General features: G+C 42.2%; 3 protein-coding genes across 3 annotated transcripts in view; 2 read left to right on the forward strand and 1 right to left on the reverse strand.

The window, feature by feature from the left end:
- The first annotated feature begins 26 nt into the window (after window positions 1–26).
- Window positions 27–6118, forward strand: CSUI_004329 (uncharacterized protein). The gene is made up of 5 exons (XM_068064522.1): window positions 27–50; window positions 724–811; window positions 1647–1735; window positions 2696–2773; window positions 3696–6118. Exon 5 carries the CDS (start codon window positions 3898–3900, stop codon window positions 4390–4392), a length of 495 nt encoding a protein of 164 aa, XP_067923500.1. The 5' UTR covers window positions 27–50; window positions 724–811; window positions 1647–1735; window positions 2696–2773; window positions 3696–3897; the 3' UTR covers window positions 4393–6118.
- A 2421-nt stretch (window positions 6119–8539) lies between these two features.
- CSUI_004330 (translation machinery associated tma7 protein) lies at window positions 8540–10795 on the reverse strand (the record flags this gene model as incomplete). The annotated part of the gene is made up of 3 exons (XM_068064523.1): window positions 8540–8767; window positions 9953–10047; window positions 10644–10795. Coding segments are annotated over 3 exons (303 nt in total), but the record flags the coding sequence as incomplete, so codon positions are not given.
- A 1474-nt stretch (window positions 10796–12269) lies between these two features.
- Window positions 12270–16628, forward strand: part of CSUI_004331 (arm repeat) — a 12697-nt gene continuing 8338 nt past the window's right edge. Inside the window, exons 1-2 of the mRNA XM_068064524.1 lie at window positions 12270–15166; window positions 16268–16576. Of these exons, the coding sequence (XP_067923502.1) occupies window positions 14681–15166; window positions 16268–16576 (795 nt within the window). The 5' untranslated portion in view covers window positions 12270–14680. The remainder of the gene's footprint in view (window positions 15167–16267; window positions 16577–16628) is intronic.

The following is a 16628-nucleotide window of genomic DNA, read 5'->3' on the forward strand; positions in this document are numbered from 1 at the left end:
GGCCGAATTTTGAAGTAGGTGATCTAGGGCCGAACATACGATGCTCTAAGGTAAGGAAAACATGAAAGAAAGAGAGAAAAGAGAGGCGCTTCATCTGGCCGTTGTGATGGTACGGAGAGAAGAAAAGAAGAAGAAGAAAGAAGAGGAGGGAGAAGAATGATTTGATCGTGTCTCGATTGAGAGTGTTTATCGGCGTGTAGAGCAGTATGGTAGAAAACGAGAAAGGGAGAGAGAGTGGACGACGTCTGCAGGTGGATAAAGAGATTAAAGATGGCTAGTCGATAGATCGAAGATAGCTAGTAGATAGAGTAAAGACCGAGATGGATAGATCTCCTTAGGTAGATATCCAATGAGAAGTCTTCCTGAAGAAGGTTCTCCATGTATTTCTGTCTGTATGTGTGCGTATGCGTGTAGAGAGAGGAGGATCATGATGTGTTATGTATTCTCAGGAGTGCGAGTATATGATACATATACATATATATATATATATACATATATACATATATATATATCGCAATGTAGTAGTAGAGGTGATAGGGAGATAGAAGAGTCAGGAGTAGGAGTGATACACATACAGTGGATGAAATGTAGGTGTCTAGGCTCATGAACAGAACGGGGGGTGACGATGGTCGTAGGACCATCTTATTGTTTCTTTCTCTCTTTTCACTTCTCTCCTCTCTTTTCTTTTCATTCCTTTCTTTCTCTTTCTTTCTTTGTCTGTAGGTGTTGACGAGTCCAGAGAGTCATCTGCTGCGTCACGTCGGTCTCGTGCCTAAGGGCAGTTCGCTAGATCTCCCTAATACATACTTAGGTACGCAACTACACTACGGCCAGACACACACATCATACATACTACACCCTATACAGATACATCATGCATGCATGCATCGGTTTACGTACTTGTATGTCTATACTTCTATATATAGTATGTCTACGTCCACATACTCGCCTTGGCTGAACTGCAGGCAAGCAGCTGTTTTCTTGAAGTGCGAAGGTCCTTTCTTTTCTTCTTCTCCTCCTCCTTCTTGGTCATTTCTCTCATTAATTTTCCCTCGAATGCACGTGGTGGGTCTTATGCTTGATATAGGGGGATGGAAGTGAAGAGAGATCGTAGGAGATAGAGAATAGTAGTGATAAGGAGGAGTTTTATGTCAGGAGGAATTACAGGAGAAAGAGAAGCTGAACAGGAAGTACCCCGTTGATGTGCTGACTAGAGACAGACTAGCTTTTCTTTTCTTTCGTCCTCTCTCCTGCATGTCCAAACCATTCATCCTTTCGGCCTTCTCCATCTTTCCACTTAGGTGTACATACACCTGAAAGGCTCGTGGGTTCTGTTCTGAGCTAGCTACAGGCGGAGAAGGGAGGAGAAAGACAAAGTATTCGTCCATCTATAGATGCAGCTTCTTTGTCGTGAATGAATCCAGATACACACCTGTAGACATGTAGTTCTCTTTCCGTAGATCTATCTATATGTGCACATACGCGTACATACGTATGTATACACGTATAGATGCGAAGACCCTCTTCCTTTCTACGAAGCTGGTGTATCTGTCCATATCTTCTTTCTTCTTCGTCTTCTTATTTGTCTCTTGTCTATCTATCTATTGATGTGTCTTATGTCTATGTACCTTTTTTCTCTTATATAGGGTTAGGTTACTACGTCTTTATGCTAACGTTCCCAGTTGGTCGATATTTCATTCAGTCTGTCTATACACTCGCTGCAATCTTCTCCATGGTAAGAAAGGGGGCGCAACACAAAGAAGAAGAAGAGGAAGAGGAAGAAGAAGTTGATCAACTAAGAAAAACGAAGCGCGCTGTGTGAGTTTAGGGGTCCACTCTAACTACGTCTCTTTTCTTTTCTTCCTACTTTTCTTCTTTCTTTTCCCGTCCTCTTTCTTCACTCTCTCATCTCGTTGCTAAGCACCTCCTTGTGTAGAGTCGAGGAAGAAGAAGAAGAAATCCATTTGCAATGACAGCACGGACGGCTTAAGCACTGCTCTGCGTCGATGATATATATATATATATATCTCTGTGTATAGACTCTATCTCTCTTTATCTGTATACATCTTTCTACACCTATACACATGTATCTACATATATTTGTATGTGTGAGTTCGTGTGTATACAGATGAGTTTTCGAATATGTTTGGGTGGACATGTATGTGTCCGTTACAATAGATACACACATGCATCTTAAGTAGAAGGAAGTAGAAAAGGGGACATGATCGGCGTGTAGAGGTTCAGGTGTATGTACAGACACCCGGAGCAGAGACAGCATCCCTCTTACTCTTCTTTTCTGACTCTGTAGTTAAAGAACAAGAGAGAAAGAGAAAGAGAAGGAGAGAGAGAAAAGCCATTCTTGTTTCTTCTTTCTTCCTTCTCCATCCGCGGAGGCTTCCCTCTATTTCTTTTTCGATCTGTCTTTTCTTCTCATTACTTTCTTGGGGGTGGTGCCTGCACCTCTCTGTGCTTCAAGCGAGAGAGTAGCTAGACGTAGTCACGCATGTATCTATCTTGGCATATACATATACGTAGGACATGCATGGGTGTATACATAGAAAATATAGGAAGATGGATGTATGTATATATTCGAGTAAAGCGTGAAAGAAAGAAAGAAAGAAAGAACAGAGGTGGCGGAGTTCGAAAAGATAGATAGGTCTTTGTTGTGCATGCATTTTGATGTGTGTGTTCGCAGGGCTTGTCTTTTTATCTTGCTTATCTCCTCTATGCGGTCCTCAAGGATTTCTGTCTTGTCTGTGTATCGACATATCTGGTAAGGAAAAGGAAAACACTCATGAAACAGCTAGCTAACTCCCCGGCATCGATCTCTCCAAATCGATACTCTCAGACTCGCGCTCTCTCCGTCGCCCATGCATGGGCCTTTACTCCCGTGCACGTGTCTATACACAGGTACTTGGTCTTGCGCTGTGTACATACAGACTAGATAGATAAATAGGTAGATAGATATAGATACAGATATAGAAAGATTTGCATGTACGATGTAGATAGATAGATGATAAGGGGTCAGACACATGTGTCTACCAGTTCGACACGTATAGACACCCACATCTCTACATGTAAGAAGAGCCGCAGTTCGCTGTATAGACATGTAGCAGTAGTAGTAGTACATATCTAGGCCTTCCTAGGCAACCGCAGACGACGTCCTTCCACACACATATCTCTCTCCATGCATGGCCTCGAAGGCCATACATAGACAGGTATATATATATATATCTATGTGGATTCTGGGATTGTTGGTAGCTCCATGTGTATAGTCATATGTCACCCCTTAGCAAAACACATAGATAGATCCACTGTATGTACAGCTCGCCCAGCCCCGCATCAGTTCATGTTGTGTTTTGCCAAGTCGTTTTCTCCTGTCTGGGTGTGTATCTTATATACATCTATGCACCTTCCAAGGTGTACATTTTGTATGTATTCATGCATATATGGGTATGAGTATGAATGTGAGTGTATGTGTGTATATGTCACTTGTATGAATATATAGATAGGTATGTATACATGGTGTATGTTTGTATATACGTATATTTGTATCTACGTATAGGTGTTTATGGATAGATATATATTATCCTGTGTATATGCATGTGTTCGAGTGACCGCTTGTCTATCTTGGTCTGCGTGTGTCTTATCTCCTCTGTCGATCTGTTGGGCGTTTTTTCTTCTGTTTTGTTTAGCTCAATTTCCTTCTCCTAATGGCGACTTTGCTAGCAAGAAAGTATACCTACATTCCTCGAGAGAAGAGACCGCAAGAACTGCATGCAGGAGGAAGAAGAACGGGCTCCGATGCAAAGTCTAAACAGACCTAAACATCTATAGATACATCTCTATACATATATGTGTATATAGATATATATATAAGTGTTTAGATACAGGTGCATGCGTACAGAGAAGATTACGATGGATCGGTTACCTACTGGCTCGGATCGCAAGTCGCCGTCGTCTCTCTCCCTGGAGGGCTGGCCCTGGCGATGCGAGGGGAGTGAAAAGAAAGAAAGAAAGAAAGAAAGAAAAAAGAAAGAAAGAAATGGATTATTGCGGAGGGAACCTTGTGAAAGAAGACGACGGGAGACACGCAGAAAGATGGAAGAAGAAGAAGAGAAGAGCAGAAAGGAGAAAAAGACAGTAGAGGAGGAGAGAAGTTTTGATCGTACGAAACAGAAGGGGGGGGTGTGGGAAGAGACGGAGGAATGGAGGAGAGAATGTATTTCTTCTTTCTTTTCATTCTCCTTTCTCAGTTTCTATCTTCTTCCGTCCTCCTTTTCTCTCCTCTTTTTCCTCGTCTTTCTCTTCCCTGTTTCGTCAGTCGGGTGTCTCTCCTCAACAGAAATACAACGGCCTGGCATGCCTAGGTGTATACAGTTGCGTGGGTGATCTATTTATATATATATATATGTGCATATATATATATGCGAAGAAGGAGTTCTTCTGTGTATATTTCTATTTGGTATATGCTGTGTACTACGAGCTGGGTATGGATCTTCCTACACGTCTCTATCTGCTTACAAGGGTCCTCCATATGCATATATCTACATACGCATATTCATACAACATAGACGGCATTTGCATGAAGATTTGTCGTACGGTGTTACGTGTTTTCTGTCTATCTCTCACATGCATATGGATGGCTCTGTCTGTAGTGTGAAGGGGCGTTGTCATATATATGTATGTATATATATATATATATATACGTGTGTATGTGTTTATATATGCACATATATGCATTCATGTACAAAGGGGGTGAACGTTGTACCGATGCATGCGGATGCTTTACGTGAGGAAAGCTAAGCCGTGGGGAGGAGAAGAAGGAAATTTTGCTTATCGACATAGTTCAGTGGGCGGGTCTCGCGCGATACTGTTGCTTCTTTCTTCCTTTCTTTCTCTTTCTCTCAAGAAAGAGAAAGAAAGGAAGGTTTTTCTTCATGTATCAGGCTGTCCGTGGAACGTGGAAGAAGAACAAGAAGAGAAACGAAGAAGAGAAGGACTTCCCTGTGTAGACAAAACTCAAGGGAAGAGCCGAGAAGGAAAGAGAAGAGTAAGTTATCTCGTCCGTCTAAATCGTCGGAGGGCGGGGGAGAGAGAGAGATAGAAAGAAGAACGAAGTGAAGAAAGAATAGACGAGGAGGAGGAGGAGGATGGGAAGGTGTATATATGTACGTGCGACACCAGAGGTACCGGTATATGTGTATGGGTGGAGAGAATGTGTGAATGAAGAACTCTCTCTCCTCTTCCGGTGTACATACACCCTATGACAAAGGGGGTAGTAGGAGTAGTAGGTGGTAAAGGCTCCTGCTCTGTTTTTCTTTCTTTCCGAAGAAGAAGAAGAAGAAGCAAAGTAATGAAAGACGATAGAAGAAAAGGATCAGTTCTCTCTCCCCATCACCCTCCATCTCCTCCTCCTCTTCTCTTTCTCGTGGCTTCTTTTCTTCTTCTTATGGTCGCTTCTTTTCTCCTACCCGTTTCTTTTCCGTGCTATTCAAGCAAAGTGTTTGTCTTTCTAAGAATGAAGTTTGGTCGTTGAGGTGAAGAAGATAGAAATGTGATAGGACGGGTGTTTGTTCACAAAATGGATTTTTCTTGGTTTCGTGGGTCTTGTGGTCGTTCTCAACTCTCGGGTGTATAGACACTCGAGGAGGGGGATGAAGTCATGATCGTTATCTTCTCCATTTTTCTTCTTCTTCTTACGCATATCCAGAAGGAGAGATTTCATGAACTTGTCGTGTCTTACACATGCATATATTAAACCTGTGTATCTCCCTCCACCAATCTGTCTGTACATGTGTATCTTATATGTATGTGAATTTGTGTACGAGTCTTCCTTGTCCTTTGAATGAAAAGAAATATGGTGAGGTATTGTTTCATCTCTTTAGATAGATAGGTAGATAGACGTTTTATCTGTCTCTATAGATCGGTAAGAAAACAGACAGAGGGTGGAGTACCCGACTCTTTCTTGATACATGAAAAAGAAGAAGAAGAAATCTTTAGCTAAACAAGAAGAAGAAAAAGAAGAAATACATCGCATCCTGTACCTATCCCTAATCTACCTGGTAATTCTATCTATCTTGATCCATCTATCTATCTATCTTTCTATCTTCAGTCTATCGTCTGTATTTATTTGGTCTGAGAAGAGGAGGCTAGAGCTCGCTTGCTTTCTCTTTCTTTTCGCCCGAACATGCAAAGACGTCGTTTTCAAAAAGATCACTATTATCTATATTCTTACACAACAAGAGGAAGAAGAAAAGAGGAGGAGGAGGAGGAGGACATGGAGTGTATATAGAGAAGTATTTCACACCTCATGCATCGGCAGGTAAAAAGAGGGCAGATACACCTAAGGACGTTTGAAACATTTCTCTCCGTCGTTACCCAAGCTCCAAAAGTTCTTCAGAAAAGCTCCTGCGATTCTTCTACCATCTCTTTCGTCACGTATACTTCGGTATGTATAGATACGTATACATATCGCACATGTAGAGGGAGAGTGAGAGCCTCTTATCATCCTATGCATGCAACAGACGTATCCACAGATGTAGCAAAGTAATACACCGGGTAGAAGTAGAAGCAGCTCACCATGTATACACCTATAAATGTATGTATGTATATATATGTATGTATGTATAGACAGAAATCTATCGTTTGCACATACTCCCTGATCAGGTAGTATATATCACTATACTATCCGTATACATATGTATATATATATATATATATATATTTATGACCAGGTAGCGTATATATGTATATTTATGTATATATATGCATGGCTACCTATGTATCAGTCTGTGAAAAAGTAGTGAAGCCGATGTGTATGAGAGGTAGCGATCGTTCTTCTTCATTCTCCGCGAAGGCAAGAGAATAAATGACTGGGGATTCGAGGTGGAACTGAAGTGGAAGAGACCAAAACAAAAGCCCTTTTCCGGTGTACATACACCTCTCTCCTCCACTCTTTTTATCGAGACACAAAATCTGTCTATATAAAACACATCCGCACTTGGAGAATCCATCAAACTACTCGTGTCGAGATAAGAGATACCTCTCATTCTTCTTCACAGCCTGACCAAGGAGGCGTCTTTCTTTCTTTCTACCAATGTGGAAGCCTATCTGTCTTCAGTCCCTCCATCTGCTTCATCTCTCTGCGACGGCGTTTCTTTGGTAAAACGTTTACAGGAGAGAAATGCGAGAGAGAATGTGCTGGATTCTCTTCGTTTTTCTCAAGAGCGAAGATCACCATACGAAGAGAAGAACCGAGGAGTTGCGCTTCAAGAAAACTTCTTTTCTCTATCGAAAGAGGCCTTCTACATTCTAAGAATTTCTCTACTCTTTCTTCTGTTGACTCTGCTATCTCTTTCTCTTGATAAGGTGTTGTCTTCGCGTCAGTGTAAGGACGCTGTCGACCTTCTCTACGCAGCAACTGTTCTCGCTACACTTTCCTGTATGACTCCTTAATCCTTCTCCAGAACGGAGAGATTCTTTCTTCTCTACGAATAGAATTGCCACAGAAATCCATACAGTAAGACTTCGCGAGTTGCGTGGCTCCTCCTATGCAGGCGAGGAGGAAGTGCAGAGTTACTCTTGCGCGAGTTTCTCTGGTCTCACGTTGTCTTTATATGTGGGCTATCTGAGAAGAAGGTGAAAAGCTTTAGTTCGTTCATTCCTGGTGTTTCTAGGGCGCGGATGGTAAAGATAGGTGTCCTGTGAAGTGTACGTACACCCCAAGAAACACTTCCTTCATGAGGGTAGGTAGGCGGTAAGGCATCATTCATTATCTTCATCTCTTTCTTACTTGTGAATGTATACAAGGTGCTGGGCTAAGGAAGAAAAGCTTTTGTATTCCCTACACATTCACTTTCTTCTCTCTCCTTCTGTGACACCTCTTCTTGTCTCTCTCTTCATAGTTCTCCTCACCTGTCTATCTATCTCTTTTCTGTCTATAGCATTTTCTGTTGCGCACACTCATAGAAGAACGAGAGAGAAGAGAGCAAACAAGAGTAAGAAGCTTTCTCTCTATTCCTATTTCTCCTCTTAAGGAAGGGTGCAAAGAAAAGAGAAAGTGAAGAGAGAGAAAGAAGAAAAGAAAAAGACAGAGGTGATGCGCAGAATGGCATGAGTAAAGACGTAAGGGGGATCTCACTCTTCTTTCAAAACAATTGTCTATCTCTATTCTCCTTCTTTGCGAATAGATTCTCTGTCTCTCTTTCCTGCTTAATGTCTTCTCTCTCTCTCTTCTCCTTGTAGGGGTGTTCTTTCTTTTCTTCATATAGACCTCCTATCTATCTTTCTACTTACGGGAAAGATTCATGAGAGCTCTCATTTCTATAGGAAAAGATGCGTAGCCTTCTGTACATGTAGGCAAGATCAGGAATAGAACAACTTAACTATTCTATTCTATACGTATCCTTCCTTTCTCTTTTTCTTTCTCTTCTTCGCTCTTCTTTCTTCTCTCTGCGCAAAAGTATCTCTGTATACATATAGATATAGAGAGAGAGGGAGATAGATGGATAGATAACTTCAACTTTTTATAGTTGGTAGAAGGAAAGAGGAGAAGAGAAACATTTAAGTTAACAAGATAAAGAAGAGAAGTCAGTTGAACGAAAGAGAAGCATGCAAGAAACAGCCATAGCAGTACGCAGCATGCACTAAGTAAAACACTCAACAAGTGAGGTGTCTGTACATACACCTCAGAAGGCGAATGATAAGCTATTTCTTCTTTGCCGCTGCCTTAGCTAGGAGAGCTTTGCGAGCTGCTTCTTCTTCTCTGAAAAGAAAGAAAGAGATAAGAGAGAAAGAATGAAACAAGCGCTCTCCATTTTCTTCTTCTCTCCTTTGATCAACTAGAGATACTACTCATCGTAAGTAAAGCATAGCAGCCATACAAAGGCAAGACGACATAAGTCATTACATGCCACATATCCAAATCTCTATATATCCACACACGCATATATATGCAAACACACATACATACACAGACGTGCATCCTCATACATACATATATATATATATATACATACACGGGTATATATGGATGCGTTTTTGAATAAGCCTGTAGATATCGAGAGTCTTATGAATGAAGAAAATATAGTAGCCAGAAGCATGTCGGGATATGTATCCATTCTACACAGATATACATACATACGTGTTGTGCTACACATGGAGATCTATAGCTATACCTATACACATACACATCACAAGGCATCCATCTGTAGAGATGCATAAATAGACATATCTTAAACATATATGATATAGAAAGGTAAAGACGGGAGCTCAGGTTTGCTTGCAAGACCTCTCATCGTTCACTACACATGACAGTCTCGCTTTCTGTCCTACTTTTCTCTTCTTTACCACTATGGAGATGTATACATGTGTATGCATTTGGTCTTTCTCGTCGAGCATACTAAGGCTGTGCAAGAAGAGAGAAAGTAAGAAACTTCACGTACACAAACTTTCAGCATAGATATCGGTAGACACGCATGCCTGAAACTGCGTGTACCTCTCTACATACCTATCAGTACTATACTGGACATAGAGATAGATAGATAGATAGATGGAAGAGAGATAGACAGGATGACTAATGATAAAGAGATTGAAGATAGGTAGATAGATAGATAAAGGTATTCGTATGTGCCGATCCATGTGGGACAAGAGCATGAGTAATGGAGGTTAGTATGTAACGACAGCGTGTGGGTGGGTGGCAACTTCCTCTAGGCGCCATGATAGACATAGACGTGACGGCGGTCTTCTCCATCTCTAGCACCGAGGTGGAATTATGCCAAAGGATCGAATGAATGAAGAAGTAAAGGAGAGAGAGAAAAAGATGACGCAGAGAACCGACAGATTACATAAAGACAGAAGCTAAAGATCAACATTGTGATACTGATGAAAGATAGCCAACTTCTTTCTTTTTCTTTCTTTCTTTTTCTTTCTTTCTTTGTGTCATACATACCTCGCTGCTTGGCTTTGTTTCTTTTTGAACTCGAGGTCTGTCTCATCTTCACACACGGCTTTCTTAGGCTGTTTGAGAGGCTTCTTCTTACCTCCCTGGCAAAGAAGGAAAGAAAGAAGGAAACAAAAAAGAAAGAAAGAAAGAAAGAAAGAGGGAGAATGAAAGAAAGAGAACAAAGAAGAGAAGCTTGCCTATGCATGACAGAAAGGAGAGTCTAAATGGCGAGGCATTTCTTCTCAGGTCACTAGGGAGAGAGAAGAATAAGGATTAGAAAGCACGAGATAAAGAAGACTCTTATTGTCTCTGCGCGCTTAATCGTCTCTTTCCTTCTCTCACTTTGCCTGTCTGTCTGGGTGTGAAGTGAGGTGGATTCTTCTTCCACTTTCAAGACGCAGGGGAAAAGAAGAAAGCAAGAAAGAAAGAAAGTGACGAGGGAGAAGAGGAAAGAAGAGGAAGGAAAGTAAGAGAAGAGAGAGATTGATAGATGAAAGACAGAACGGTCGAAGGCCCGAAGAAGAGAATGGAGAACACTCGAGCTACAGATCGAGGAAAGGCCCAAGAGATATCTCCTTCCTTCTCTCTTGGATAGCTGTTCCTTCTCTACCAGATGAAGAACGAAAGAAAGAAAAATGAGAGAAATTCCCCCCGCTTTCTTTTCATTGAAGAAGAATGCTCTGAAAGTTCTTCTTACCTGGTTGCCGGTAGGCATTGTGACGAAAGGTGAAGAGGAAGAAAAAGATGAGAGAAAGAAAAAGAAAGCAGAGGAAAGGAGCAACTCTTGGAAACGAGAAAGAGAGGAAAGATGAAAATAACTGGGGAAAAGAAAAACTTCTGATCTTAATTTCTTAAGAGCGAAACTTTCCCTCGCATGCAAAAGAAGATCAAGCCCCCCCTTCCCACCCTCCTTCCGGTCTTTCTCTCTTCTCCCTTCATTATCTTCTCGCGAATCTTCTTCCTCCTCTCTCGCTCTTCAGCTAATCTCTTCAGTTTGATCCTTCTCTATCCATAAGCCATCGTAATTCTCTATATATCTTGTTCTTTCTCGTGTTCCTTCCCTCTCTCTCCCCGTCTTTGCCAAGTATCTCGTCTTCGTTACTATGGCACAAAAGCACCCCCTCTTTAGCTTACTATTCCTCCCTATCTCTGTCTAGGCATGCAGCCAATCTGTTCTCTCTACATTTACGTCTTTATTCTGATCTTCCCTCTTTCCCTGTCTGTAGAAACTTGCTGTTTCTACATCTCTCCTTCTTCTCGAGCTTCGTCTCTGTCTGGGAAGTATCTCTCTTTCTCTCTCTCTCTCCTACCCCTCTGTATTTCTCGTCTTATTAACTCTTTCTGAAGGAGAACACTTTCTTCCACACTGTACTGAGTAGTAGTCTAGAAAAGAGGAGATTTACATGGCGATATAAAGCGACAGGAGAGATGTCCCTCTCACTTCACACCCTAAGCTTCCCCACCGCGCCGAGCCGCTCTCGCAACTGGCGCTCTGGAAGGAAAGCCTTAGGTTTGACTGACACTTCTTGTCATCCATCCATCGGGCAGTTGCGTAAAGGCCAGTAGTAGGGTGTAGCATGCACCTGCTACTACATACGCCCCCTAAAAGAGCAAGAGCTTCGCAGCGTTGAATAATTTCTCTCCTTGCTCCTTGCGCGCAGTCCCACTCAGCCACAGCACTACCGCCGGAAAGCCTAAATGCAAACAGACAGTTGCCTCTCCCTCCTACTCCTCTGTGTGGACCCGCTTACCGTCTCGACACCCCTGGCTTCACTCGAGATCGGCTATGATTTAAGAGTTGAACAGGTTCGAGATTTGTTTGAGCTCAATACGGATTCTTTAGAATGACGAGCTCCCTCAGGAATTGCCTTGCCTGCGCACGGCGTCTGTCTCTCCATCGCAACAAGAAGTCCGGTCTAGGGGGAGGAATTCTCACAGTTCTCTCTCCGTCTGCTTAGCATTAAGGAGGTCAAGAGTCTTAGTATTGTAGCCTATGTTACGGCAACGTAACGGGTCGCTCAGCAACGACACACTCCCAGCTTTATATGGGGAAGTACTCCTAGCTCCCTTACGGTAGCATCTCGCCTGCCGAGTGAGCCTTTGACCTTTCGTTGGCATGCCCTACTGTAGCAGTTTACCGGCTGACTACTAGCCAACTGGAACCTTCAACAACATAGGAATAGTTACGGCTATCTAGACATGTATGTCTCTACGTATATAGTTGGATAGAGACACACATGTATATACATAAGGAGGGCGGCATAGGAATAGAGTGATCCGGGATACAGAGGGGGGGGGGATACATAAGGCTGTAGGCACGCATGGGACTATGTGTTTGTATGGGCGGATTCGTATAGCAGTTGAACGACAGAGATACAATTAGAGAGCCAAATCTAAAAGGTGTGAATCCTATCAGACCCTCAACTTCTCACAAGAGGAAAGTTGCTTTGTCTGTAGACAGCCCCACGTAAAAGGCAAATAGCTTTATCTTTCTCTATTTCTCTCTCTCTCTCTCCGCAAACACATAGACAACGTCCATAGGAGAGAGTCCTTGTCAGAGTCAAAATTTTCTACAGATGTGCATCGGTCCCTCCATCTACAGATCGGGTGGAGTTCTAGGGAAGCCGTCTATTCTTCCAGAGAAATCAGTTGATCTTTCGGAGCGTTTCTTTTGATCCTTGTAAGGAATTGATCCGAGGTGTGTGTAGATACAACGCAATCGACGCATGCAAATCCTTCTTCTACCTCCTATCTTTACTACCTTCTTTATCCCCCCTAGACCGCGAGGCTGAATTGTGAGCTGAAGAAACAAGTTCCATTTCTTTCTCCATAAATACACATATATATTGGGGTGTATATACACCTGATGGTCACTCTTCTTATAATACTTGGGAAGCATAAAATGTCAATACAGCAAGCGAAAAGAAGCGAATCGATAGATAGATAGATGTGTTTGATGTAGCAAGCAGCTTAACAAGCGGACGTCCACTTAAGGCTTGTTTCTTCTCTTTTCTTCTTCTTTCTTTTTCTTTTGAGCTTTCTAACTTGAGAATCTCTCTTAACTTTTGCCTTTCTTCTTGGGTCTCTCCTCTTCTTTCTCTTATCTTAAAACTCTCTCCGAATCATTTCTTCTCTTTCTTTCCATCTGAAGCCTCATGTCGAGGAGACACCTACTCGAGGAAGTGACCTTTCTCTTTTCCTCTTCTTCTTTTTCTTCTCCATTCTACGACGTCTTAAGTGAAGGGTTACTTCTTCTTCTTCTCTTCTTCTTCTTTCAGTCTATCTTCCGTGTCGCAGCAGTTATTTCTCTGTTTCTTTCTCCTCTTCTCCCAGTTTCTTCTGTCTATCTTCTCCCAACCTTGGCATAGAATTTGCGCGATTTGAGAAAGAGAGCTTTTTCTTTCTTCAGAGAGAAGATTCCCCTCACTTCTTCTCTATTTGTGTTAGTCGCATGTGGTGCCTATGAGATTTGTTTGTCTTCACCTCTTCTTTTGTGAAGCTGAAGAAGAGAAGAGAAAAAGAAAATTCTTTGGTCGTCTTTTCCTTCAAGCATTCTTTCAAACAAGAGAGAGACAAAGTCTTTCTACTCCTTCCTTCTCTTTTCGTTTCTCTCATGAGTCGACAAGAGACGGCTTGTAGCTGTCTCTTTTCTTCTCGATTTCTCCTGCCTCTCCTCAAATTCATGGAGTTTTCTTTTTTCACGGGAAAAGGTTCTCGCCCTCTTTGTCTTTCTTTCTTTCTCTCGTTCTTTCTTTCTTTCTCTCTCCACTTACTTGATCTTCGTGTTGCTTCTCTCGCAGTGCAAGAAGAACATCGATATCCCTTCTCAATATGGTTAGGTGTAGGTGTACATACACTCTCATCTGGACGTAGTAGGTGTATGTACACTTCAAATTCATCTCCGTTTCTCTCCTCTCTGATTCTGCTCTTCCGTCTACAAGAGGATGAGGGGAATCTAGGTCATACAAGAAAGATCGAAGTGAGGGAAGAGGTTTTCTTATTCTCTTTATTCTCTTCAGAAGAGAAATTGATCCTTTTCGTTTTCCTATCTGCTCCTGTTTCCTTCTCTCTCTTTTCAAGATGAGAAAGAAACCCCGTTGAAGTTCGTTGGGAAGTTCTTCTTCTTCTGGCGTAGACATTCTCATCTCTTCTTCTCTTCTTGCTCCTTCTTCTCTTCTTCTTTTCTTCTTCTTCTTCGTCGACTTTTTCTCTGCATCTTCTTTTCTTCATGAACCTCCGGTGAACCTTTTCTTTCTTTCTTTGCCTTCGATGTAAATCCTATTCTTTCTTCTTTCTCTCTCTCTGTCTCCCCCGTCATTCCTAGCTCTCCATCTCTGTACACCTTGGAGAAGGCTTCGCTTCTATCTGCATTTTTCCTTCTTGTCTCTCTTTTCTTCGCCCTCTTTGCTCCCTTCATCTCTCGATATCTTCTTCTTCTCAACAGATATTTCTCTTCTCTCTCTCTTTCCTTTGCTTTCTTCTCTTTCGTGCCATCGCGTCTCCTCCCTATTTTACAGAAGAAAGATAGACTTCAGAGTAAACTTAGACTTTTCTCCTTCTCTTCTTATGAACCTCGTTCGCTTCGAATTCGCTCAGACATTTTCATCCTCTTCTTCTTCTACCTCTTGATCTTCTTTCTCTCATCTTCGCTCCTCTCAAACATCTTTATCTTCTTCTCCCCTTTTCTTCTTCTCTTCTTTTCCCCTTTCCCCTTCTCTTCTTCATCTCATAACGATGGCGGACAAAGCAGTGCTGTCAGCCTTATCATCTTTATGTAATAATTCGATTCGCTACGTCGATTTAGTTCAGTTCACATATATGAATCGATCTAAGAAACTTTATCTAGCTATCGGATCGCATGCACTCTTTCTCGTAAGAAGGGATTGGTCGCGCGTAATTACAGGAGGAGAGATTCTCTACAGCCTCTTGAAGAACGTTGTCGACGATGCAAACAATGATATGAATATTGTCCTTTATCTTGACTCTTTGGAGTTGAAGAAGAAACAAAATAAAGCATGGGTACCTCAAGAGCCCATCACAATTACGACTATAGGAAAGGAACTCCTCCTACAGTGGCTCGAAGTTGCCTGGTCTACAGATTTCATGCTAAGAAGAGGACGGATAGGAACCTTTCCCCGGTATCTCGCTAAGATGACGGATGACGAAGATCAAAAGTCCACGCAATTTCCTATCGCCAGACCTTTCATTAATACACAGCTGGTAAGCCCTTCAAAAGAGACAAGCGATAAGCAAGAGAGAGAGAAAAGAGGGGAGAAAGAAAGAGAAGGAAAGACGATGGAGGTGTATGTGAAGACTCCTTTTCATGGCTTGGAATTGTAGACTCGGGGAGAGGGAGCGATTCGTGGAGGAAAAGAGAGGGAGAGAGAGAGAGAGACAGAGAGAAAGAGGGAGAGAGGGAGACAGAGAGAAAGAGACACTTCATCTGGGACCACCTCCTGCACACATGCACACACAGAGAGGTGTCCTAAGACGTACTGTACATATATATATATACATATCTATATATATATATAGGTATGTACGTGTAGTGTAGGTCTATGATCGGCATGTATATAGGGACATGTGCGTGTATTGGCTGGAGTCAGTATTTTATTGTGGGGTGCAACACCTCTATATCTATCCAGGCCTCATCGATATAGATAGATATCTATCTATTTAGCTATCTATCTATGTGGATGTCCACTTACTTGTTTATATACCTCCGGGGTAGGTGGAGTGGATCTACTCATTCCTATATATATATATAGATGCATATCCATAGGTATGTAAGTCTGTATGTATGTGTATCTGAGTGAGGAGTTATGAATGGCCAGTGGAGTGTACTATATGTGGAAGTATGTGTGTGTCTGTATGTGCCGAGTAGCTAGCTCGAACCCTCTTTGTATTAGGTCGTCGCTTTTCACGAGTCGATATGCACTTCATTGCAAGAGAAGAAGAAGCTGCTTGGAACGGATTTAATTCCACTCTACACCTCCTTTTTCTCCCACTTGGTCCACATCGAGAAGACAAACCATAGGAGATCAACATTATGTGTATACACATCTCCTTCTCCTACCTTCATACAGACAGAGATAGATAGATAGACCACAAATAGATAGATAGATAGATCATATAGATAGATAGATCGAGGTCCAGGTATAGATAAAGGGAGAGAGGTAGACGGAGATACAGGTAGAAAGTTTGCTACTTGTGTTGTTCTTTCTTGCATCTGCTCTTTTCTTTCTTTCTTTTCTTTCTTTTCTTTCTTTCTTTTCTTTCTTTCTTTCTTTTCTTTCTTTTCTGTCTGTCTGTCTGTCTTAGATCTATTATGATAGTTATAGTTTTTTCCTCCATTCAGGGTTTGAAGATCGAGCTGGAGGGGGAGGTGTAGCTACACTGCAGACAGGCAGCTTTTTGGATGGGCGAGGTGTGGAGGTGTCGATATCTTTCGAGCCTCCCATGCATGTGTTGTATTTAGAACAGTTAGGGAGAGAAAACATAAGATACGTAGCTGCGGGGTGGAAGAAGGCGCTCCTCGAATCTGCGCTGCAAACGCGGCTCATGCGGTCGGAGCAATACATGAAGCGAATGAATCTCTCGGATGACCCCTCCGCCTGGTCTGCTTGGCAGGTAAGCAAGAAGAAAAGACAGGGAGAGAGAAACAGACAGAAAGAGAGAGAGA

This window comes from Cystoisospora suis, assembly GCF_002600585.1.
Source record: "Cystoisospora suis strain Wien I chromosome Unknown contig_2005, whole genome shotgun sequence".
Classification (NCBI taxonomy): Eukaryota; Apicomplexa; class Conoidasida; order Eucoccidiorida; family Sarcocystidae; genus Cystoisospora; species Cystoisospora suis.